Source organism: Cheilinus undulatus, linkage group 18, assembly GCF_018320785.1.
Source record: "Cheilinus undulatus linkage group 18, ASM1832078v1, whole genome shotgun sequence".
NCBI lineage: Eukaryota > Metazoa > Chordata > Actinopteri > Labriformes > Labridae > Cheilinus > Cheilinus undulatus.
This window is the reverse complement of record NC_054882.1, coordinates 5,102,708-5,125,949: the sequence shown is the minus strand read 5'-3', so window position 1 is coordinate 5,125,949 and position 23,242 is coordinate 5,102,708. Positions and strand designations below refer to the sequence as shown.

Sequence of the window (23,242 nt, the reverse complement as noted above, 5' to 3'; positions counted from 1 at the left end):
AGAAGTTTTCACTGCAACCTTAGGTTTCCTTTAAAGACCCAAAGTAAATCTGTTTAACCCTCCTGTTGTTTTTGGGTCAATTTCAATCAATCAATCAAATTCATTTAGAAAAGCACATTTAAAACAGCAACAGCTGACCAAAGTGCTGTACAAGACAGAGAGTCACTAGGAAAAGTCAAGATGCACATACGTAAAACTACAAACAGTGAGGATAATTATTACAATGACGAAACAAACAAAAACAAAAAATGAAATAAATTTGACCCGATTATGAAAATTAAAATGTTATAACTTTGGTTTTCTTCCATATAATTTCCTGAAAATGACATGGATGATTCCATGATATGCCCTTTGCAAGTAAAATTAATTATGAAAATTTCTGTTGAACTATATTTGTTTAAAAAACAATTTATAGCTTTTGTTGTCTCCCTGGGTCAATTTGACCCAGCTACATTTAGTGGTGCACTTGGTGACACTAATTCATTTTCCAGCACACAAACATACATACAAATACACATACACACACAAAATGACCTCAAACAGACATATACCTAATGCTGTATAAGCAGTCAGAACAGACCAGGTCAATTTGACCCGGGAGGACAACAGGTGTGACTGTTGGCTGCCATTAAAAAAATGGAAATGTTTTCAAAACAATATTCTGACTAACTTTTGACATATACCAATCTCTACTATTTCATCAAATTTTGTGCCTGAGATGATCATTGTTAAAAAAAAAATCAAAATTTCAGCTTTTTTGAACTCAAAAACTGGTGTATATTTGTGTAAATGAGGTCTATGATACCATAAATAACAAAAGCAAGTGTTAAATACATGTCAGTGTGTTGGAAACAAGTTTATTAAAGAGGTGAAACAAGAAAATTTGGTAACCATTTTATAACTCACGCTTTATAAGCAGTCAAACATGACCGGGTCAATTTGACCCAGGTGGACAAAAGGTGCGTAGTAAATGGGAGGACAATACATAGATAAAATTGAAAGCCGAATGGTTATAGAAAGTGAGAGTTGCTGCTCAAACTCTGGCCGTGTCAGGGTGTTTTTACAGACTGTGCCTGGGTGTGATTGCTCTGCTTACACATCAGTAATGTTGTTCAGTGCCTGCGCACTCTTGCATTTGTTGATTAAAGGAGGTGGAAGGATGCATGTAGTTGTTTTGCAAATCTGCCGGAAGAAGAAGCATCAAACATTTGTGTCAACGTGTTAATGCTGGTGGACTATAGCGTCCATCCTCCAGGCTTCTATGAATGCTTTTATTATTTTTTAAGATGCTGGCAAAGGCCCTCTATCTACTTCAACATCTGCCATGCTGCTCAGAGGATATGATGGGTCCATTAAAACAGCAGTTTTTGAAGGGACAGGAGACGTTTAGAAAGGACTTCATAACTCTCTTTGCTAACGAGGAGCCTGTACTCGAGCATGGTTGCGTTCACAGCATTTAAGTCTGCATTAATGGTACCCAAAACCAGACTAGGGCACGGTGCATAGCTACCGTACACTTGTGGTAAATGAGCCACACTCTGATCCAGGCCCTAATGGGAAACACTCCTCAGATGTTTATCATGTTCTTGTGTGACTGAGGGGTTTTCAAAGCTCAATTCAAAACTGAATTTATTGTCACTCAAACACACAAAGATCCTATCAATTCAAAGTAATGGCTATGATTGACCAGCAGCCACTTGACTTTGGAAATAAAGCTTCTGTTTTTGCACAGCTGAGTCTGTTTTTGATAGAGGAACTGCACAGCAGTAGTATGAGCTCAAACTGATGCTCTGACTTTCATGCCATCTGCAGATCAAGGCCTACCTGCTGTGCAGTAAACTGCGCCCTGCGTACCTGCTGGCAGTGAAGCTGGAGTCGAGCCGGGCGGGCCCGCTGGTCCAGGACGTCCTCCAGGCTGCAGAGGGAGCTCAGGACTCTGTGATGCAGGGTATCTGTCACCAGTGGCTTTCTGAACACCACCACAAGTCGACTCAGCAGCGACCGGGCCGATCTAATGCCAGGTAACAGGTACACTGCAGAAACTCAGAACCAAGCGAGCGGAACTGTCTAATTTCAGCTCAGATATCTCATTACACTTAAGATAAACCACACAAGTCAACATAAAAATGTATTAGAGGATATAGAAGGCAAAGCAATGCTGGCATTATTTGATTGTTTAAAATTTTCCATTGCAGCAAGCACAATGAAAGCTGCAGGTATGGTTGCTGTTAACAATGCACATGATGGCTGTCGCTCGTCCCCACAGCTTTGACATGCCAGCTGTGCACATCTTCAAAAATTAATGAAACATGGACATAAGATTCAGTTTGCACGTGTGTTAGAAGCTGTGTGGAGGAGGAGGAGGTGTTTCAATCAGCAGAGACAGCAATGGCTGACAGCTTTAGAGACAAACTGATGAAGCCCACAGTTCTTCACGTTTACGGTGTGTCATTGTCACGCAAAGAAACAAACACTGGCCAGTTTGTTAAATTCTGTTTTAAAGTTGATGTATAAACCTGTAGGATCACTGTTTCAGTCTAATCAGTGACTGTTTAAACTGCTGACTTTCAGATGAGTGCATCCACGACTGTTTGCATTGTTTACATATTAGATGAGGATTTTTTTTAACACAATAACAAAAAATTACTCAGAGAGACTCCTCCTTTTTTAATCAGCTGCGTGAAAATGTCAATTACTATCGCCAGTGTTCCTGCAGATCCTTAGAGGAGATTTTTAAAATTTAAGCTGTCTTATATAGTCTTATTTTCACTGGAGAGGCCTTGAATTTGACTACAATGTGTGAATACTTTATCAAAATTACACTGACTAAATAGCTTTATGACTTTTTTATCATTCTTTTGATAATGTGAGAACAAAGTATTTATGACAGTTTTACTTCATAAGAAAGGAATTTGAGCATAATTAAGATTAAGCAAACTTCTCTTTAAGATGAATAATTGCAAAGGGAACAACAGTTATTTTGCAGCCTGCAAGACATGCAACAAATGTAAGCTTGCACCATGTCCTAACTACATGTGAGTTTCAGCTGCAGCATGCAGGTGATGCGGTGCAGCTTCTCCCCCTTCTCTTTGGGCCTGTTTGGCTCGCACTGAAATGGATGAGGACCAAGGAAAGAGGGAGATGAGAGGGAATCAGGAGGGGTAACAGAAAAGAATATTTCCTTGATTTTCTTTCACTTTTCTCTCTAAACGGAGCTTGCTTTACAAAGCTGAGATAATTTATGATGCCTCTGTCTGCATTTGAAATGCCATGCTCTGACTGGTGTCCACATTAAGAGGAAACTATGTGGCTCACAGTTCTTAAAGGCTCGTCAATACAGAGCACCACACTTCTGTTTCTTTGCATTTACATAAAGGAAAAGGTGTCACACTATTTCAAAGAAGGCCTAAAATTTACAGCCCAGGGAATTGAGTTTTTAACAGAAGCAGTGTGGACAGTGAGCTTGCAATGCTGAGTGATGTCTGACACTTGCATGCTGTTAGGACAGTTTTCTGACGGCAAATCAGTGTCACTGAGTCCCACCTGAAATCAGCGAAGCCCCAGCAGAATGCAAAAATTGCATTGATTTTATTAATTTTTTTAATTTGGATTTTAAAAAGGCGATAAAAAGTCTTGAATTTAACTTTATAACGTGCAGTTACTGTGGAATGCAGCTGAAAGTCATCAGATAGCACAGTCACTAATTAAACCATAACACCTGGAGTGGTTTTTTTGAGTGCTTTGAGTGACATTAAAATATTCATAATTACATAGATGCATTGTATTGGATTTTTGCATTTAATACGCCAGTATCTACTAATTAATTTAAGCAAATACTAATATTTATATTTATAATGCAGGTTGGATTTATAACTACAGTCCATGAAAGGTCATTTAAAGTTAAAGGATGAACAAAGAAAGACTAGCTGATGTAGGTCTGCTGATCCTGCTTAAAACTCCCCAAACTTTTCTGTTTATACAGCTCGTGTTTACATCCCATATGGTCCGATATCCATGGTGGAAATATCTGCAAAAATGTTCATATCTGCCCATACCAGTAATTGACTTTTAAGCTAATTTCCTGCTGATAATATTGTGCATCCCTTCTAAATTAGTCAGTATGTCTCATTTTTAAGACACTGGAGAACATTCTGCTTCATCTACATGCAGATATTATACTCATAAGAAGCAACTCAGGCCATGTTTTTGTCTATTTATGTCCTAAAATACAGTGTTAAAGTGGACATCTTGGATGACGGTGGATCTTTTAAGTGTAATGAGAAACTTTAGACCAAAATTAGACAAATAAGCTTGCTTAGATTTGAGTTTTTGCAGTGCATTGTCAGACAGCTAAACAAGGGACGAAACAAACACTGCACTTACAGGCAGATGCGGCGTAAATATAAGGATCTAATAACCACGACGTTTAACAAGTGAGCAGCTGGTTCATGTTACAGTTGCAGATCAAGTTTCTATTTCAGTAGAAACATCCAGAAACAGCCTTCCCAAAACTGACGAATCACCACCGTGCTTTATTCCGCTCTGCTGTTATTTCTCATCTCGTCTGTTCAGAACGTGAGAGGGAGCAAAGTTACAGAACGAGCGACAACAACAATACCGGACTACAATAAAAGAGACACAACATGAGATAAGACTGTTCTCCTACCTCAGCCAAAAGGGAAAAGAATCTTCAACTGACTGAAAACTCGCCAACAAATGTGGCTTTTCCTGTTTTATTTTGATGTGTGTATCGTCTCTGAGCATGTGTGAATCCTGTTATTTCCTCCACTGACAACGGTTGGATCTGAAAAGAAACTCATACGTTTAATCCTGTTTTTGTACTCCTGATGAAACTGTTGGTGTTGTAAAGCACATTAGTGTGGGTGATTTCTCCTTTTTAAAGGGAAATAAATGAAAAAAAAAACAGGATTTAAAACATTTAAGGGCATTGAGGTTGTTGTGAAGGTACTCATGATAAATTCTAGGTTGGATAAAGAAAGGGACCCTCTCACAGATCATGTTTTAAATCATGTTTAATGTCTCGTCTGGTTCTGTCTCGACACTAGCTTTCATGTCTCGTGTTGTGTCTCCTGTTTTTGTAATAATGACTCAGTGTTGCAAAATTTTAAGGTTATTCTGGGATTTTTAAACCTGGGCCTTAGATTTTTATTTATAGTTTGATAAAAATAGCAAATAGATGCTGAAAAGTTTTGATTTGCTCCTTTAAATTTCTTCATCCAGCAGCTTCAAAAACAGTTGTCACGGTTACAGCACAACCATTGCACTAATTAAATATATATTTTTAATTCACTTTTAGACCTAAAAATATCAAAACATATTGATAGAATATAAAGTCCAGGTTTGAAATTTCGAGAATGACTCTTTAAATCTTGATTTTTACTTTGCTTTCATTGGAGACTTTCAGAGCTAAACCTGTAATAAAAACGATTAATCATCGATAAGATAATGTCAAAAAAGAAGGGATTTTTTCTTCTATTGTGTTCTTTTGCCAATTTTTACCCAGAATACTTCGTTACCCTAAAAAGAGTTTTTATGTCATTTACATGACAATCACTGTTACTGAAGCTGCCTTTGAACTAGAGTTTGTAGCAAACAGCAACTCTTTTAGTTTTTATCAGTGTTGCTTTGAAAAGTTTCTTGAAATCAGTGGTTCTCATCGGGTTTATCCACCACCGACCAAAATGTCTGGAAATGTTCAACCAGCCAAATTATTTCAATGGAAATTATTGAAAATGACAGATTGGACCTGAGATGGAAGAATGAACAAAGGTACAGGACAGAAACAAACATGTTACAGAAGCCCTGGGAGGACATGCATAGTTTTATTTTGCTCTGTTTTATGTGATAACGTGAACATTTTGATTGTTTTTATGAGGTCTAGTGCAGAAGTTATTATGTGGAAAACAGTTTTTTATCCCAAAATAACAAAATTATTTAAATCTTAAGAAAAAAACTGAAATTTACACGCCATAACAACAAAATGAGAAAATAAATGGATGCATGTCCACCTAGGGCTTCTGTACACAAATTTTGTGACCCACTCTTGGGCCCTGACCCTCCAGTTGAGAACCGCTGCTTTAAGTAGATACTATGGTGTTGTCCCCTCTGCTGCACTTGTCTAAAGACTTGCTGACAAACCTTCCTGATGATTAGAGTAAAGACTCTCTGAGCTGCACATTGACGACATTGTTGCACTCTGACCCTCCTAACTTGGGCTGTTGTCTCATCACTGCCGCACTTTATACTTGTGAATTAAGAGTTTAAGTTCTTTTGGTAAAAAATAAACATGTTAGAGAGCAACTGCTTTGTTTATGAAATGATTTTAAAATGTGATTTCTCCATCCCCTGTATAATAAAATGAAATAAAAAATCCTCACTTCGTGAAAGGAATGAGTTTGTTTTCTTTATTTTTCTTTACCTGGATGAGAGGAGAAGACTCAAATGTCGGTATGATTTATAAAAAGAGGCTTCAGTCACCAGTGAACTAATGCGTCGAGTTTGCATGTTCTCTCTCCGGCTCCGGTTTCCTCCCACCACCAAAAACATGCTCATTAGGCTGATTGGCCGTAAGTGTGAGTGTGCCTGGTTGTCTGGTCTGGCATCCAGTCCAGGGTGTACCCCGCCTCTCGCCCAATGACAGCTGGGATAAGCTCCAGCCCTCCCCACGACTCCCAACAGGATAAGCGGTATAGAAAAGTGATGGATGGATATAAAAACAGAACTCCAAATGACTGAAGCGAGCCCTTTTCTAGTAATATTTCAGTTTATTTACATCAATTGTAAACATTCAACTCTTAACATGAATGTACGTGTAGTAAAAGGCATGTTTGACTTGTATAAAACATGGATTGTAAACTCTTGGCAACCTTCATGTAAATGCTGAGAGGGAAACATGAGAGTGGAGATCTTTGAATGTAAAACTGACGTTCCTGCAGGAACGGGCAGAGTTTGGCAATGCAGATGGAGAAAAAAATCTCTGTAAATATTGCAGCGAGTTGATCCTTACTGATATGATTAAATAGAAAATCTTATAGTCTACATTTACTATCATTATCACAAAATACATTTATGCAGTTGAAGCACTAATTATGGCTCAGACAGACGCTGATTTTTAGAGTTTACTAATTTTGTTGTCGACCTGGAAACGCTGTAAGAACCCCTGCAATAGTTTAGAAACGCTGGCACAAAATTGAAGCTGCAAATTGAGGAGAAATCAAAGAATAATCGATAAAGATGCTGGTCATTTACCCTGACTCGACCCTTCACAGTATCCTACAGCATCACCACACGCTGAGTTGCTTTTTTGCCTACACTGGATTCACATTGTGTCACAAAAATAGAGTCAAAAAGTCATCTGTGTTTACACCATAATACTGCTGAGAGTTTCTCCAATATCATGATGTAATACTGCATTAAAACACAAAAAAGCAACTTCACATTATAGTAGCTCTGACAGAGTCACCTGACTGCTTATGTAGGTAAGAAAGTACAGAACATGAACCCAAACTGAAATGAATGAGAGCGAGTAAGGACTCCGTGGAGATACATGGAGGTTCAAGGTTGAATCAGTCCCACTCGATACCCAGCTGCTCACAGCTGACCTCCCACAGTCTCCTCGCTGTGTCTTCACTCCTCCCCTGTGGGGCGACGAAGGCGGGGGCGCAGTCGCTGTAATGAGAGGAGGGGGCCGTTATTATTATATAATGATGGTGTGAGTGAGTCAGCGCTCTGGGGGCCGTCTCCTGTTTTAATTTGACCTTGTGCTGATGGTAATATCAGAGCCGTCATTAATTTCATCTGTCCACACTTGGAGAAGGGCAGACGCGTGGAGAGACAGGGAGAGAAACAGCACTGCCATGTTACAAAAGAGTTTAATAGGAGCTATATTAAGACTGCGGCTCCAACATATACAAGGAGTTTGGATTTATCCTCTACATTTATACAGATTTTGTTCATGTCTAAGGTCCTTGGTGATTCAAGCTTTGTGGTACTGTATTCTGAAGAGAAAGGTATTCTTGTTTCTCTCTGTTATTTTTGAGTTAATCACCTCAAACTCAGCCTAAAAATCCCCACAGAAGCTTTAATGGAAGTTGTTAAAGGAAGCAGACATGGCCCAGCTGTTCAGTTTAATCTACTCTAGTTTCTGTTTAGCCTCAGACATTAAGAGACAGTTGTGAAAGGTCGTTTGGAGGGCGAGCCTCATTAGTATCAACAACAGGGGCCGGTGAGAGCTTCAGTGTCAGCTGGGATTTTTGGGTTATGCTAAATCTAAATCAGAAAAACAGTTTTTGTTTTTTTTTTCATGCAAAAAAACAAAACACTTCTCTAGTCTTTGCCAACTTTCTTTAGGAGTTTTTGTCTTCTTTTCTTCCTTTCTTTCTGTCTCCTTTTCTTCTTTTCCTTTCTTCCCTTCTTTCCCTTTTTTCCTTTATTTATTCCCTCCCTCTTTCCTTGTACCCTACTTTCCTTTCGGTTGTTCTTTCCTTGCATCCTTTCTTCCTTCCTTCTGTCCTCCTTTCTTCCCTTCCTTCTCTTTTCCTTGCATCCTACTTTCCTTCTCTTTTTTCTTTCTTATATCCTCTATTCCTTCCTTTCTTTTCTCTTCCCTCCTTTCTTCTTTCCATCCTTCCCTCCTTTTTTTATTCCTTTCTTGCATTCTCCCTTCCTTGCATCATTCTTTTGTTTCTCCCCTCCTTGCATCCTTCCTTCCTTCTTTTGTGTGTTCTTCCCTTGCAGCCTCCATTCCTTCCTTGAATACTTCCTTCTGTCCTTTCCTTCCTGTCTTTTATTCTTCCAGTCTTCCTCATTGTCTCTCTCTTTCCTCCATTTCTTTCTTCCTTTCTTTCTTGCATCCTTCCTTCCATCCTTGCAACCTTTCTTCTTTCAATTGTTCTTTCTTTGCAGCCTCCATTCCTTCCTTGAATCTCTCCTTCTGTCCTTTCTTCCTTTCTTCTTGCATCCTTTCTTTCATTTTTCTATCCTTTCTTCCTTTATTTCTCTTTTTCTCTATTTCTTCCTTCCTTCTGTTCCCTCCATTCTTCCATCCTTGCATCCTTCCTTCTTTCATTTGTTCTTTCCTTGAAACCCTCCTTCCTTGCATCCTTCCTTCCTTCCTTTCTTTTTCTTTCTTCTTCCCTTCTTTTTTCTGTTTTTCTTTCATTCCTTCCCTCATTCCATCCTTTCTTCCCTTCTCTTGTCTCCCTTTCCTCTATATATTCCTCCCTGTTTTGATTCCTTCCATCCTTTCATTCTTCCATCCTCCTTTCTTTCTGTCACTCTTTTTTCCCTATTTCTTCATTTCTTTCCTTCCTTCCTTCCTTGCATCTGTACTTCCTTCTTTTCTTCCTTGTTTTTCCTTCCCTCCATTTTTTTCTCCTATCTATTCCTCCCTTCCTCTCTTCTTTCATTTTTTCTTGCATCCTTCCTTCCTCCTTGACTCCTTTCTTTTTGCATCTTTACCTCTTCCTTCCTTACTTGAATCTTTCCTCATATCTCTTGTCCTTGCACCCTTCCTTCTTCATTTCTTTCCTTGAATCCTTCATTATTTTCTTTCCTTTCTTTCTTTCTTTAGGGTCAAAGTTGTTGGTAATGTGTTTAGATATTCTATTGGAGTACTTAGATCATATTTTTGTTGGAACAAGTAACTGGTAAATTTTACAGTCCAAGTATTATTTATCTGAACAACGTAAAAAATAAGTAAAAAACATAGTTTTCGTCCCTTTGACAGCTATTCTTTGGAGTGATCCTGTCTGACATATTTACAGACCCTTAAAATGACATTTTAAAACATTTTTATCTTTTACCGCGTTAAAGACTAAACTGAAGCTGTGATTGCTGATTTCTGATTTCTACCCCCATGATGTCAAAGCTTTTTGGACTTGTGATTCAGTTGGATCTAAAATCCTTCAAATAAGGCCACCAGTTTAAAAACACTAGAACTTTCTATAAAGACAGGAACATCAGAATGCTGGTTTAGCTCAGTCAGAGGAGCAGCTGATCCATGAACAGACACGCATCGGTCAGCTCCAGTCAGGATCAACTCGGTTCGGCCGTTTGGTTCATGTCAGCCGTACACTTTCTGCTTGCTACTTTTACCGAGTCTGTCTTCAGCTGTCTGATCTGATAAAGAAAGACCAAAAACAAGCTGAGGAAAAATAGTTATATAAATAGCCTTTTTTTCTGTCTCTTTTCCCCCGAGCTGTAAGTTAAATTTCCAGTAAAAACTACACACCAAAGCATCGCTAACATCTGTGGCTGTGACTTATCAGGATCTTTGGCTTCTATGAACTAATGACACCAGATGTGGAAAAGAAAATAATGGCTACTGCAAATAAGAGCTGAAATAACACCTTCAAAAGTTTAAACTTTTAAACCAGATAAGGGTTTAACCAATAACACTATCATAAATATATAAAAACAATGATTATTAGAGTACTATTCTGACTTTTCTCAGCAGTAGGACTTTTATTTTTTATTCTGACTCTTTTCTACATCGCTGCGTGAAAAACTCAGTTAAAAACTACTATCTGCCTAATGGTGAAACCTTGTTGGAGCCACTGATGTAAATTTAAAGAGACAGACGTAACTCCTCTGGGCTTTTAGCAAAGTTTTAAAGCATGCAGCATCTCCATGGTAACCCTGAAGCTTGTGGCATGTGTGGTTTTTCACGAGAACGCTGAGGACTAAATCATTCATGTTTAATGGAGTTCAGAGCAGGTCAGCAGACGGCAGCGTCAGTGTCTGAGGGAACATTCCTGCTAAATAATTTTATCCTGAGCTTTATTATTTTCTTTTTATTAAAATCAGGTCTCTGTTCAGTGTTTGCCTACCTGAAGTGTTTCCCAGAGATTGAGTGCAGCTCTTCTGCCACTGCACAGTAGATACTCGTCTGTGCTCCTTCTCGAGGAGTTTTTAGAAACATGGAGAAGATGGTGAACAGTATCGTCATCAGGGTTGAATGTCTGGTCAGGTCTGAGTTTACTGTTCCAGGATGGACCGAGTTCACCGTCACATTGGTGCCTGTCAGGACAAAAAACCTTCATTATTATAAACACTGCATGCAGTCTGATGAAAGCTCATAAATGACAAAGCACAGGCTGGAACAAGTGCTCCTGTTAATAGTTACAGTTATGAATTCATACAAACAATATCTGAGGATGTAGGCCATAGGATGCTAAAGAGTTATTGTGTCGTGATCACAGAAATCATGAATGCAGGTGCACGCTGTTTGTCTCTGAATCAGTTGTTCTAGTACAACATGAGGAAAAAAAAATTATTTTTAAGATCATTCAGATGACCAGAGGATGCAATGAGGAGAATGTCAAAGTTTGAGCTGATTTTGAAATTTTTTGTTCGTTTTTTTTTTTTTTTTTTTTTTAACCTGCATGACCAATCAATTGTTTGGTTAGCCTTATTTTACAGACCTACATATATAGAAAAAAAAAAAATGAAAAAAATCACAAAAAAACAACAAAAAAAAGACAAAATAGATGGCGATAAAAATGACGAAAAAAAATCCCCCCAAAAAAACTGACAAAAAAACAGACAACTAAAAATGATGACAACATGGCAAAAACAACTGAGGAAAAAACTGATGAAAAAAATAACAACAAAAATCACTGAAAAAATGGATGAGAAACATTGACAAAAAAGTTAATAAAAAAGTTTATAAAATAAAAGATTAAGAAATCAGGAAAAATGGCCAAAAAAAAGATGAAAAAATGAATGAAAAAAAAATAAAACAAAAATTTACAGAAAAAAATAGCAGAGAAACACTGATGAAAAATGATGAAAAAATGACAAAAAAAATGTAAAAAATTGAAGAAAAAATCATGAAAAATGATGACAAAACACACACAAAAACAAAAAAACTATGAAAAAATCAAAAAAATTATGAAGAAATTGCAAAAAAAATGATGACAGATAGGTGAAAAAATGGCAAATAAAAGATGACAAAAATTATGAAAAAAAGACAAATAAATCTTCAAAAAAAAAGACAAAAAAAGATTTTTTTTGGTTTACTACAGCCGTACTCTATGAACCTACACCTATGGGACTATTCTTATCTCACATATCCCATCCATGTTTCCTGCAGCAGCTCATCCACCCTCTCTCATGTTCTCTGTATTTTTTTCTTTTCTTACCTTTGAGTCTGCGTGCTAATTCTCGGGCAAAGAGCACGTTAGCCAGTTTGCTTTGGCAGTATGCTAATCCGCTGTTGTAGCTCCCCTGGCTGTGGAGGTCATGGAATCGGATCCAGCCGAAGTTGTGTGCCAGAGAGGAGACCACAACGATCCGGGCCGGCGCACTGCGCTTCAGCAGCCCGATGAGGAGGGACGTCAACAAGAAGTGACCTGACAGAGGTGAGGAAAAACACTTTAGATTCTGGATTCTTTTAAGGATTTAGATTTGTTTGGTTTATTATTTTCAATCTGAGCAAGAGAAATTAACAAGCAAGGTTTTCTCTGATAAGGATTTATGTTAAAATCAGTGTGTCTTTATAATTTCAGTATTAGTCAGTACCTGATGTAAAGGTTTGGATCCATGTTTCATAGTTAGGATTAGTCGCCTTCATATCAGCATTCTTAATTGATAATATTGATTAATTGTGCACAAATGTGACCAAAAGGACAAATAAATCCACTGATTTTTTTTTTACCTACTTAAGGTTTACTTTACCTACTAATTTGAGCCCATTCCAGCAGAGTCTTACCTAAATGATTGACTCCGATGTGCATCTCAAAGCCGTCTACAGTTTTTGTGTAGGGGCACATCATCACCCCGGCGTTATTAATGAGGATATGAAGCTGATTGACCTCTGGAGAAGAAGAAAAGCAAACATGTCAGATTTGGAGCATTTTTTTACTCAGAGTTCTCAGAGAGAACAGCAAAGTTGATCTCACCTCTCAGGAACTTTTGTGCGAAGGCTCGTATCGAGCAGGTGTCTGCCAGGTCGAGCTCTCTGACCTCCACGTCTGCTCGGGAGCACGCAGCTCGTATGCTAGCCGCAGCTTCCTCTCCTTTTTCCACATCTCGACACGCCATGATTACCCGAGCTCCTGTCATGTGAAGAATAATCAGAAAATTAACTTTGAACAAAAAGAGGAGCTGCTTTAATTCACCACAAATGTCAGAGATTAATTCTGCCGCCTGAGGACAGGATTGATTCTCTCTGGTTTTTATTTCTCTTGCTGCTGAGTGAAGAGGATTTCTGCTGCCAACATCTTGTGTTTCTCCTCAGGCAGAATGAAGATGAACAAATGAGCTGAGGTCGACCAAGGACCCTGAACAACAGTCAGATTTAGTTCAATAATAATATCTCTGGAAAACATTTAGGAGGATTTTAGTCCATGCTTGGGTGTTAAAAAGGAGCATCACATCATCCAAAAGCTGTAATTGATATAAAATTACAAACCTAATTCCACAAAAAAGGGACACTGTAAAATGTGAATAAACAGAATGTGGTGATTTACAAACTGTTTCCAACTTATATTCAATTGAATACAGTTCAAAGACAAGATAAGTAATGCTCAAACTGATAAACATATCCCAAAAAGGTTGGGACAGGAGGGGGTTTACACTGCCCTCTTTTACTGTGAAGCCATGCCGTTGCAACTGTTCAAAACAGACGGATTTTCCAGTCTCCCATCAAACATGTATCTTGCAGAGCTCTAGTCCACAATGTTTCAGCAGAACTGAAAATGGTTCAGACCAATCAGCATCATTTGAGGAGAACAAGGCAGTAGCTATGGGCGAGGTTAATTTGTACTGTGAGCTGACAGTAATGGCTCGGATGTAGCTGTAATATAGTGGCCGTTTTATCAGAACTAGACTACACTATTTATAACAACAAGAGCAAAGAGCCGCACTGAAAGCTTCTCTTGATGGAAAAAGTGTTCTCACCGGTCTGCCGACCTGCCTCAGCACACGTTTGCGATCGTCACTGGGGGGTTGAGTTGTACTATAAGCTGGTGTATACAGCTGCTAACACCATGGTAGCAATTAGCTTGAATGTAGCTATAGAAAAGTGGCAGTTTCATCTGAACTGGACCTTAACTATTAATTAAAACAAGAACAAAGAGCCAGACTGTTAGCTTCTCTTAGCTGAGTAGATGTTTTGCATGTCTCCAAATAGGCCTCTGCCTGGATTTTAGCAACAGATGAGCTTCTATTGAGCTTTTATTTTGACCTGTTTTCAGAACCTTTCAGAACCACCCTGCAGTTGCATGTAGTGTGCAGCAACACTCTTCTACCACATGAAGTACTGCACAATGTGTTGTTTTAAAGGCTCATCGGCTAGCAACTGGTATATGTTGCTAAAAACAATGACTAGCTAACGCAAAAACGGCATCCATCATTTTTCCAACTCCTCGTGGTTGTGACAAGTGGAAAGAAAACAACTGGGAAATCTGAACGTGACGTCATTCCCAGTTCCAACATCCGACTTCCAAGGTAAATGGAACACAGGATTAATACTGGTGCTTTGCAAGTGTACTACCTCATTTTGTCTGTGATTGGCCCATCAAAAACGGCACCAACAGCGTTTGTCCAATTACATTCTGAGAATTCTATGTCTTTCAGGAGTGCTCCTTAAACCCAAACCCCATCACCTGTAACCAATTAACCTGATTACCTGTGAAATATTTCAGGTGTTTTGGGCCATTCAGCAACTATTCCAGTCTTTTTTTGTCCCTGTCCCAACTTTTTTGGAATGTGTTGCTGGCATCAAATTCAGAATGCACGCATATTTTAAAAAAAAAAGGTTTTGTCTTTATGCTGTATTTAATTTATTATGATTAATTATGAGTTGAAAATGGTTTTGCAAATCCCTGTGTTTTTTTTTTATTTACATTTACACAGTGTCCTAACTTATTTGGAATTGAGAGTTGTATATAAATACTGTGCATGCCACTCATAAACGGTAAACTGAACCTGAATTAAGCTGTAAACTAAAGATTATCTTTGAGGGTATGGTTCATTACATTAGATTAAATTATCATACCAGTAAGTTGTGCAGCATGCGCCTCAATGCAACAGCACTGCACCAAATAATCAATAATACCATGCATTACACACTGACAGCAACCTTTAATTGAACTATAACTTCCTGTATTTTTCAAACTTGTGCATGTTTAGCTTTTGCATTATTTTACTCGGTTTTAAATGCTCTGTGTAGGGCTGCACAGAAATCATCCAAATCACTGTACAACCAGGAAAAATATTCAGACCACAGTTTTAAAATAGTACTGAAGAGCTGAAAGCTGCAGGGGTGACTGAGCCAACATGTCTCGTTCTCTTCAGATGGAAGAAACAGTGACTGTTGGAGTATCGCCCAACAAATGTCACATTCCCACATACTCAGGATTTTTAGAGCTGCTTTTAGTGAAATAAAAACAGTGGAGCAAAAATGAACATTAGCAAAGAATCAGCTATCATAGTGTAGTAAGAATATCAGAGAAAATGTGCATGTATGCAGGCATGTCTCATCTCATCATCTAAGAACCACTGGTATAAAGCATGAGACAGCAGGTAAACCAGGAAACAGTCAGCTATAGCTCATAAACACACTGCACTGTAACTTTGACTCTTTCTGCAGCTGTTTAATTTTAACTTCTGTTGTAGCTGATCTCTTCCTTTCTTCCTTATCCCTCTCTTATCTTTATTTTTATCTTTATCTTATTCTTGGGTTTTATCGGCTTTTCCTGTTTATCATTATGTCCTGATGTCTTATATAAGCCCTTTGAGGGGCCTCGTTGCTGAAATGAATAGCCTTTCTTTCTGTTGTTGTTCCTTTTCAGCCTTCATGTTCTTATCAGAGCTGAGTCATAGTGGAGGACAAAGTAATTGTTCTATTTTTTCTTGTTTATTTTGATTTAAAAGTACATCTTAGAGTCACCTCGCATCGCTAAGTCCAGGGCGGTCTCCTTCCCGATCCCTGTGTTGGCTCCAGTGATGAGGACTGTCTTCCCTTCCAGCAGAGCTGTGGACATGCACACGCCTCCTGCTGCATATTTCCTGTCAATAAAACAATGATGACTGATCAATAAGACAGCGGCAAGCTCTAACAATCCTAAAAAAACAAAAGCATCTGAGAAAATCAGGATCAAAACTACTTCAATTATGTCCAAAACATTTCAAATACAGCTGGTGAAGCAGTGGGAGTGTAAAGACTGTGTGGACTCTTCCCCACTGTGGGGGTTTCCAGGGCAGTTTCAGACTGGGCCAGACAGAGTGATTGCTGTTGGGGTCATATATCTGAATCTCTGAAAGAGATTTCAGACCTATACCCAGGCAGCAATCTCTGTGGGTAAATACAAATAACTGCAGTTCCTCAAGTGTCCACTAGAGGCTGTCTGCTAAAACACCAACAGTAAAATACACACCCACGTTAAAATGTTCACTTTAACAGCAGATATAATCACGTTTACAGTCTATTTAAAAACAGGATTTTGGGCGTAATAGTTCCTGTCTTCATGGAGACACAGTTTTTTCTCCATTTTGGTTTAAAAAGGATAAAAGCTTTGCATCATTAGAGGCATGGCTGATATGATGGTGTAGCTCAGTGGGAAGAAATGGTGCCCACAAGCAGAGACTATAGGCCTCAATGGACTGGTCGTGGGATATCCCGGTCTTGGTGCGTGTTTCTCTTCATATTTCCTGTTTCTCTTCAGCTGTCCTATCAGTTAAGTAGGGATGCATGATATTATTGGTCTGGTATCAGTATCAGCAGATATCAAAATTTCTGCCAATATTCACATCTGATATTTTGCCTGTGTATTTCAGTATACATCGACCGTAAATTTTGTCCATATATATTGATAAATTAGTGGAGTTTTAGGCTGAGCCAACAGTCCTATGCCAGTTGAGCTCTTTTTCTTTATGTATCCTCATTCTTTAAACTTTAAAGTGTGTTTTTAAGGATTTAAGTTTGTTTCCTTTGTCATCCTCAAACCCTAAAGTGTGTCCAAAAGGACTGAAATTTCTTGTCTGAAAGCATATTTAAATATCTGTATTGTCTAAAATGAGTTTGTAAATATTGGCATATCAGACAGCAGCAAAATCCAACATTGTTCATCCCTACAATTAATGGCCCACAGAATAACCTTTGAAAAAAGATGTAAATTTTTCATCAAGGAGACTGCAACAAGACTCAAATGTTAGTGTTGACTATTATATGCTTGGGATCTATCATATAGACGTATTGATCATGTATTAATATTTATGTTTTACATTTATATCAATTCTACAGTTTGGCTATCTAAATTAGTTCAAAGAGAATAACTTTATTGACAAAAAGTAGAGACTAGAATGTGAGGACTTCTTATTGACGAAACCTGGACAAAAATGTGTTTTTAGTTGTTTTTTTTTTTCAATTAAAATAACTAAAACTGACAAGAGTGAAACTTAAATTCTTAAAGACTTAAATTCATAATAGTTGCTAAAATGAAAACTGGTTGTAGCTCTTTGTTTGGCTTTCCAAGACCCACCTCAGATCCACCTCCAGATGTTATTAGGCATCGTAGAATAAAATATAACATACAACAGTAAAAATAAGTAGTAATGATTATATGAACATTTACAACATGATTCACAAGAACAATGTCACAACAGTGATAGTACGGTTAATGTTAGTATGGGTAGCCACAGCATCAGTGTTGACATCGATGGTTCTCAATCCAAAACCATTTCTTAACATTATGTTTAAATGAATGATAGGATGGTGACTCTCTAATTGGTTGTGGTATTAAATTTCACTGATGTGATGCTCTAAAGGAAAGACAGTCTGGCTGTATGTGGCTCTAAAGGTCTCCTTTGACAACCATCATTTTCTACAGTCTCCCAGGGCCGCCCATAAGGATGGAAAAAGGTGAAAGCTTTCTGAGGCCCAGCAGAAGGAGGGGGCCCATTGAGGTTAGCATAGCGTGGTCTAAGGTTGTTCCTAAGCATCTATTTCCCTATTCGGCTAAACGCTCATTTACATTCCATTTAACAGACTAGTCTAAAGAGGAGAAAATTCCTAGAAAACAGTCAGTTCCTCACAGGGTTATTGTGTTAGCAGGTTTGACGTTAGCCAGATGTACTCTCTATAGTGTGGCTAACATTACAAGCTAGCACCACCAGCCTTTGTTCCTTTTTGCAGATAAATATTGTGCTGACCACCATTATTTCCATTTACTACTTTAAAAAACTGTCATAATGCGCTGTTCCTACTACACGCTAACCGCTAAGCCACCGCTGAGCTTCTCATGTTTATATCTGTGAAGTGCCAGACGGGAAGGCATCGGTCATTAACTGAAGCTACAGTGGCCTCTAGTGGCGGGAGGTTCATTACAGGTAAAAAGACCTGTTACTCAAAATCCCGGCATCTCAAGCCTGGGTTTATAAAAAATGATAGTTAATTGGTTTAACCGAGTCGTAAATCCTACGCCAGCTAATTTGATAAACAAATGTAACCGTTTTGTGTGATTAACCGTGCGCATCCCTAGCGAGGTCCATCCACAATTTAAACAATGCTAACTAAATTTTGTTGATAAACCTAAATATTCACCATTACTTTTTCAACAAACAGTAAATGTTTTATTTTGCATTTGCATTTTTAAAAATGTAAACTTTCTTCTACAAATTCTTAGAGTGGTAAACCAATTTGCATCTAATGGTTAGTCCAGTCATGTCAGAGTTAGCCATGCTAAAAATCTTTGGCTAAGGAATTTTATCCCAACAACTTGTTTACCATACGCTCCAAAACGGACTGGAGACAGACCAGCGTGTCAGATGCAAGTAAATAGCTAGCTGATGTTTGTAGGTTATCTAAGGAGGACCTCATTTACTGAGCACTCAGGGGCGCTGTGGATGGGCCGGCAGTCCACACCAGTGTCAAGGCCTGGTCCAACCAGCTGGGGCCAATTATCTGGACTACAGACACTCACTAAAATTTTACAAAAAATACATTTGTCAGTACTTAACACAGAGTAAAACAATGCAATCATGATAAAGCTTGCCCACCCTATTTAAATACACTATATTGCCAAAAGTATTCGCTCACCCGCCTTGACTTGCATATGAACTTAAGTGACATCCCATTCTTAATCCATAGGGTATAATATGACGTCAGTCCACCCTTTGCAGCTGTAGCAGCCTCAACTCTTCGGGGAAGGCTTTCCACAAGGTTTAGGAGTGTGTTTATGGGAATTTTTGACCATTCTTCCAGAAGCACATTTGTGAGGTCACACACTGATGTTGGATGAGAAGGCCTGGCTCTCAGTTTCTGCTCTAATTCATCCCAAAGGTGTTTCTATCGGGTTGAGGTCAGGACTCTGTGCAGGTCAGTCAAGTTCATCCACACCAAACTCTCTCATCCATGTCTTTATGGACCTTGCTTTGTGCACTGGTGCACAGTCATGTTGGAACAGGAAGGGGCCATCCCCAAATTGTTCCCACAAAGTTGGGAGCATGGAATTGTCCAAAATCTCTTGGTATGCTGAAGCACTCAGAGTTCCTTTTACTGGAACTAAGGGGCCAAGCCCAGCTCCTGAAAACCAACCCCACATCATAATGCCCCCTCCACCAAACTTTACACTTGGCACAATGCAGTCAGACAAGTACCGTTCTCCTGGCAACTGCAAAACCCAGACTCGTCCATCAGATTGCCAGATGGAGAAGCGGGATTCGTCACTCCAGAGAAGACGTCTCCACTGCTCTAGAGTCCAGTGGCGGCGTGCTTTACACCACTGCATCCAACGCTTTGCATTGCACTTGGTGATGTATGGCTTGGATGCAGCTGCTCGGCCATGAAAACCCATTCCATGAAGCTCTCTACACACTGTTCTTGAGCTAATCTGAAGGCCACATGAAGTTTGGAGGTCTGTAGCGACGCTGCAGAAAGTTGGCGACCTCTGTGCACTATGCACCTCAGCATTTTATGTGGCCTACCACTTTGTGGCTGAGTTCCTGTTGTCCCAATCGCTTCCACTTTGTTATAATACCACTGACAGTTGACTGTGGAGCGAGGAAATTTCAGGACTGGACTTATTGCACAGGTGGCATCCTATCACAATACCATGCTGGAATTCACTGAGCTCCTGAAAGCGACCCGTTCTTTCACAAATGTTTGTAGAAACAGTCTGCATGTCTAGGTGCTTGATTTTATACACCTGAGGCCATGGAAGAGATTGGAACACCTGATTTCAATTATTTGGATGGGTGAGTGAATACTTTTGGCAATATGGTGTATTTTATTCACCATCTAGGCCCTAGGATTAACTAGTTGGGGAATTATTCCCCATTTATATACCTTATTAGTTGATGCTCATCTATAATGACTATATCTTGAGGACAAATCTTGCAGCATGAAGTTGTTGCCTACATTAACCTTATGGTAAAACTTCCTATGCTGATAAACTAGGACTGTATGGGGACATCAGAGCACCATAACACTGTAACATGCACAGGACAGGTCTTTTCACGTTTATATTGTTCTTAGTGTTGTTTTTTTTTTTAAATCTGATTAACTGTGTAAGTCAGGTTCTCCATAAATAGAGTTACCCCTACCTCTGTTTAAATGACTATCAGCCTCGTTTCTTCAGTCAAAGTGTTGTCCTCATTATTTTGGACATATTGATAGTTAGGCTTAATTATTCATTAGTCAAACTTGGATAATGTACAGCACAGAGCGTGAAGTCGTACGAACCCACGCCACCGTGCAGTCCCGCCCTCTGACCAATGGCTGTGTTAGAGTAATGCATACAGATAGAACTCCTCCCACGCGCAGCCTCCTGATAGGCCCGAGCAGCTCAGATGGACTCCCGGTTCATCTCTGTGCAAAAACTCCCACAGCTCCATCATTTCTGAACCATTGATTTTCTGCTGTGGGAAATCAGTCCGCGTCGAGTGAAACAATAGGAGAGAGCATAAACCTCTAAAAATAACCATCAGCTGCTTTAAATAAGGAGGCTTTTAAGAAATAACGCACATCAGCCTAATTGTAACAACAGCATCAGTGCAATGTAATGCCCTGTCAACCAAGTAACAACCCACCCGTGATGTGTCAAACCCTGTCATTATCCGGGTCTCCACGGTTGAATTGAGCGTTTCTTACCGTATTTGTGTTGAAAATAAAAGCACCAGTACCGTCACCGCACCGAGGCCAGCGACAACGGCTAGAAGCAGCATCGTAGCTCGGACTGTGCGCCTTTCTCCGTCTTCCAGCTGGATGCTACAGCTCTGGAGGCAGAACAGCTGATGTCAAAGTAGAGAGGAGTGCAGAGCGTAGTGAGGGTGAAAGAGGCACCGCGAACGGCATCATGGGATTGTAGTTTTTCTCTTCCGGGCAAGAGGTTACCACGAGTCAACATCATTTTACATTGAAAAGAAGAAAATTCTGCTTACACAAAAATTCATCATAAGGATTATCTGTATTATTTATTTTGGCTTTGAAAATCAAAATATAAAAGATGGAAGGTGAAAACCTGAAAAAAAATAATTTAAATGAATCAGATCGATCAAAACAAAACAGATTAAAAATCATAAAATATATGATGAGGTGAACACATTGAAGTACACTCCATATCTTTATATAAGAAAGATGGATAGATGTTTTTATTTAAGGAAATTACCCACAGAAATATTTCATTTTAAATAACAAAAATTGTACCTTAGAAAGTGCCTTATAAACACTTGTGGTAAATATAATGTTTTCTTGAACAATATAATTGTGTGTAATATAATAGTATAGAATAATACGTGTAATATTATATTTAAATAAAATAAAATATAAAATATTATGATATGAAATTAAAATGTTATATGGTATTGTATAAAATGTCATAAAATGAAATTACTTTATAGTGATACAATGCAACATAAAATATAATAATATATAAAAATCAATTAAAAATATAAGTGGAAAAAAACATATAGGGATATAGAAACATATAAAATATTACATATTATAAAATGTTATAATAACAAGAAGATTGGTTTGATGAAACTGCCCACAAAATACAGGATTTTCAAATATTATATATAACACAAGAAGTGTTATAGAATATAATTCAATACAATCTTATTATATATATATATATATATATAGAGAGAGAGAGAGAGAGAGAGAGAGAGAGAGAGAGAGAGAGAGAGATAATAAGCACAACAGCAGCCATTAAGAATAAAGTTACCAGTCAGCATCGATTTACTATTAATCAAGGTCCATACTTAATGGATTTATTTTTTTAACTGTATTAATCCCGTGATTTATATTCCCTCTTAGCCACATCAGATGCAGCCTGCATCCACAGTGATGTAAAATAAGTCCACCAATGCTCCTTAATGTCTCATTTCACTTAAAAAAAAAATGAAAATAGAATAAAATAAAATAAGATAAAAATAAAAACACAAGTTCCTATTTCTGGGGTTAAGTTTGTGTCATAATCTTTAGGCGACCCAAAGTTCCTCATTTTCTCCCAATCAAAATGAAACAAAAAGAGTTTCAATTGCAAACAGTGGGCAATTAATCATAGAAACATGAAACTGTTTGGGATCAGAAATTGTGACCATTTAAAAGCTGTAATAAAAATGGAGCCAAATATTTGTTGGCTGTAATATTTGTCTTATGTTGGCTGTAACAATATAATGAAACTACAAGATTATCTGCAAACAAAAACTGTAATGCTGTTTTTTCATCCCTCAGCAATGTGGCAGAAAGAAAAAGAACAGCTTATGTTTTAAATCACCAATAAAATACAACAAATATATAACAAATTAACTACATAATAATTATATTAAAAAATAATATAAAAGCAATAAAAACTGCATATAGTAAGCACCCAGAGATTCAAGCAGTGATGCAAACAATTGAATTAAAACTGTTAACATTCATATGAAATATGAGTGAGATGTGGCTATAAAATGTTCAGTAACTTTATTTAAATATAATAAATGGCAGCATAAACAATGGCTACAGAGAAGTGTTGTCATGGTTTGGTCATGGTTATTTTAAAGATACTTTTGCTGTTGGCATTAATGACTTTATGTTTATCTGTTATGTTTAACTGCACATTAATTTTTCCACTGACAAATTACTTTCCCAGATTTTGCCATGCTTCAGTTAAAAAGACAATAGCTATAAACTGTACAGGGCATTCAGGAGAAGGCAAAAAGCCTGGCATCAATAACTAAGAAAAACAAATAATTAATCATAGACATCAAAACAAGTGTAAAATATGCATAT

The 23,242-nt window shown here is 38.2% G+C and overlaps 2 protein-coding genes across 3 annotated transcripts in view; one reads left to right on the top strand and one right to left on the bottom strand.

Annotated features, from left to right (window-relative positions):
- zfyve26 (zinc finger, FYVE domain containing 26) overlaps positions 1–6,392 on the top strand; it is a 40,544-nt gene extending 34,152 nt beyond the window's left edge. Inside the window, exons 43-44 of one of the 2 annotated variants that reach the window (XM_041812202.1) lie at positions 1,813–2,021; positions 4,573–6,392. In XM_041812202.1, coding sequence (XP_041668136.1) covers positions 1,813–2,021; positions 4,573–4,579 — 216 coding nt within the window. In that variant the 3' untranslated portion in view covers positions 4,580–6,392. Of the gene's footprint in view, positions 1–1,812; positions 2,022–2,195 lie in introns of both variants that reach the window. The other variant, XM_041812201.1, reaches the window with a different exon arrangement.
- A 379-nt stretch (positions 6,393–6,771) lies between these two features.
- rdh12 (retinol dehydrogenase 12) lies at positions 6,772–21,266 on the bottom strand. The gene is made up of 7 exons (XM_041811957.1): positions 21,116–21,266; positions 15,917–16,035; positions 12,924–13,079; positions 12,734–12,838; positions 12,165–12,374; positions 10,851–11,040; positions 6,772–7,689 (listed from the first exon to the last, which is right to left on the bottom strand). The coding sequence occupies exons 1-7, from the start codon at positions 21,187–21,189 to the stop codon at positions 7,587–7,589; spliced, it is 957 nt and encodes a 318-aa protein (XP_041667891.1). The 5' UTR covers positions 21,190–21,266; the 3' UTR covers positions 6,772–7,586.
- Between the last annotated feature and the right edge of the window lie 1,976 nt (positions 21,267–23,242).

Coding starts and splice junctions, on each gene's coding strand:
- rdh12 (XM_041811957.1), bottom strand. CDS start 21,189: ATGCTGCTTCTAGCCGTTGTCGCTGGCCTCGGTGCGGTGACGGTACTG. Junction 12,375..12,733: donor CATCGGAGTCAATCATTTAG/GTAAGACTCTGC, acceptor CACCTCTGTCAG/GTCACTTCTTGTTGACGTCC. Junction 11,041..12,164: donor ATTAGCACGCAGACTCAAAG/GTAAGAAAAGAA, acceptor TTGTCCTGACAG/GCACCAATGTGACGGTGAAC.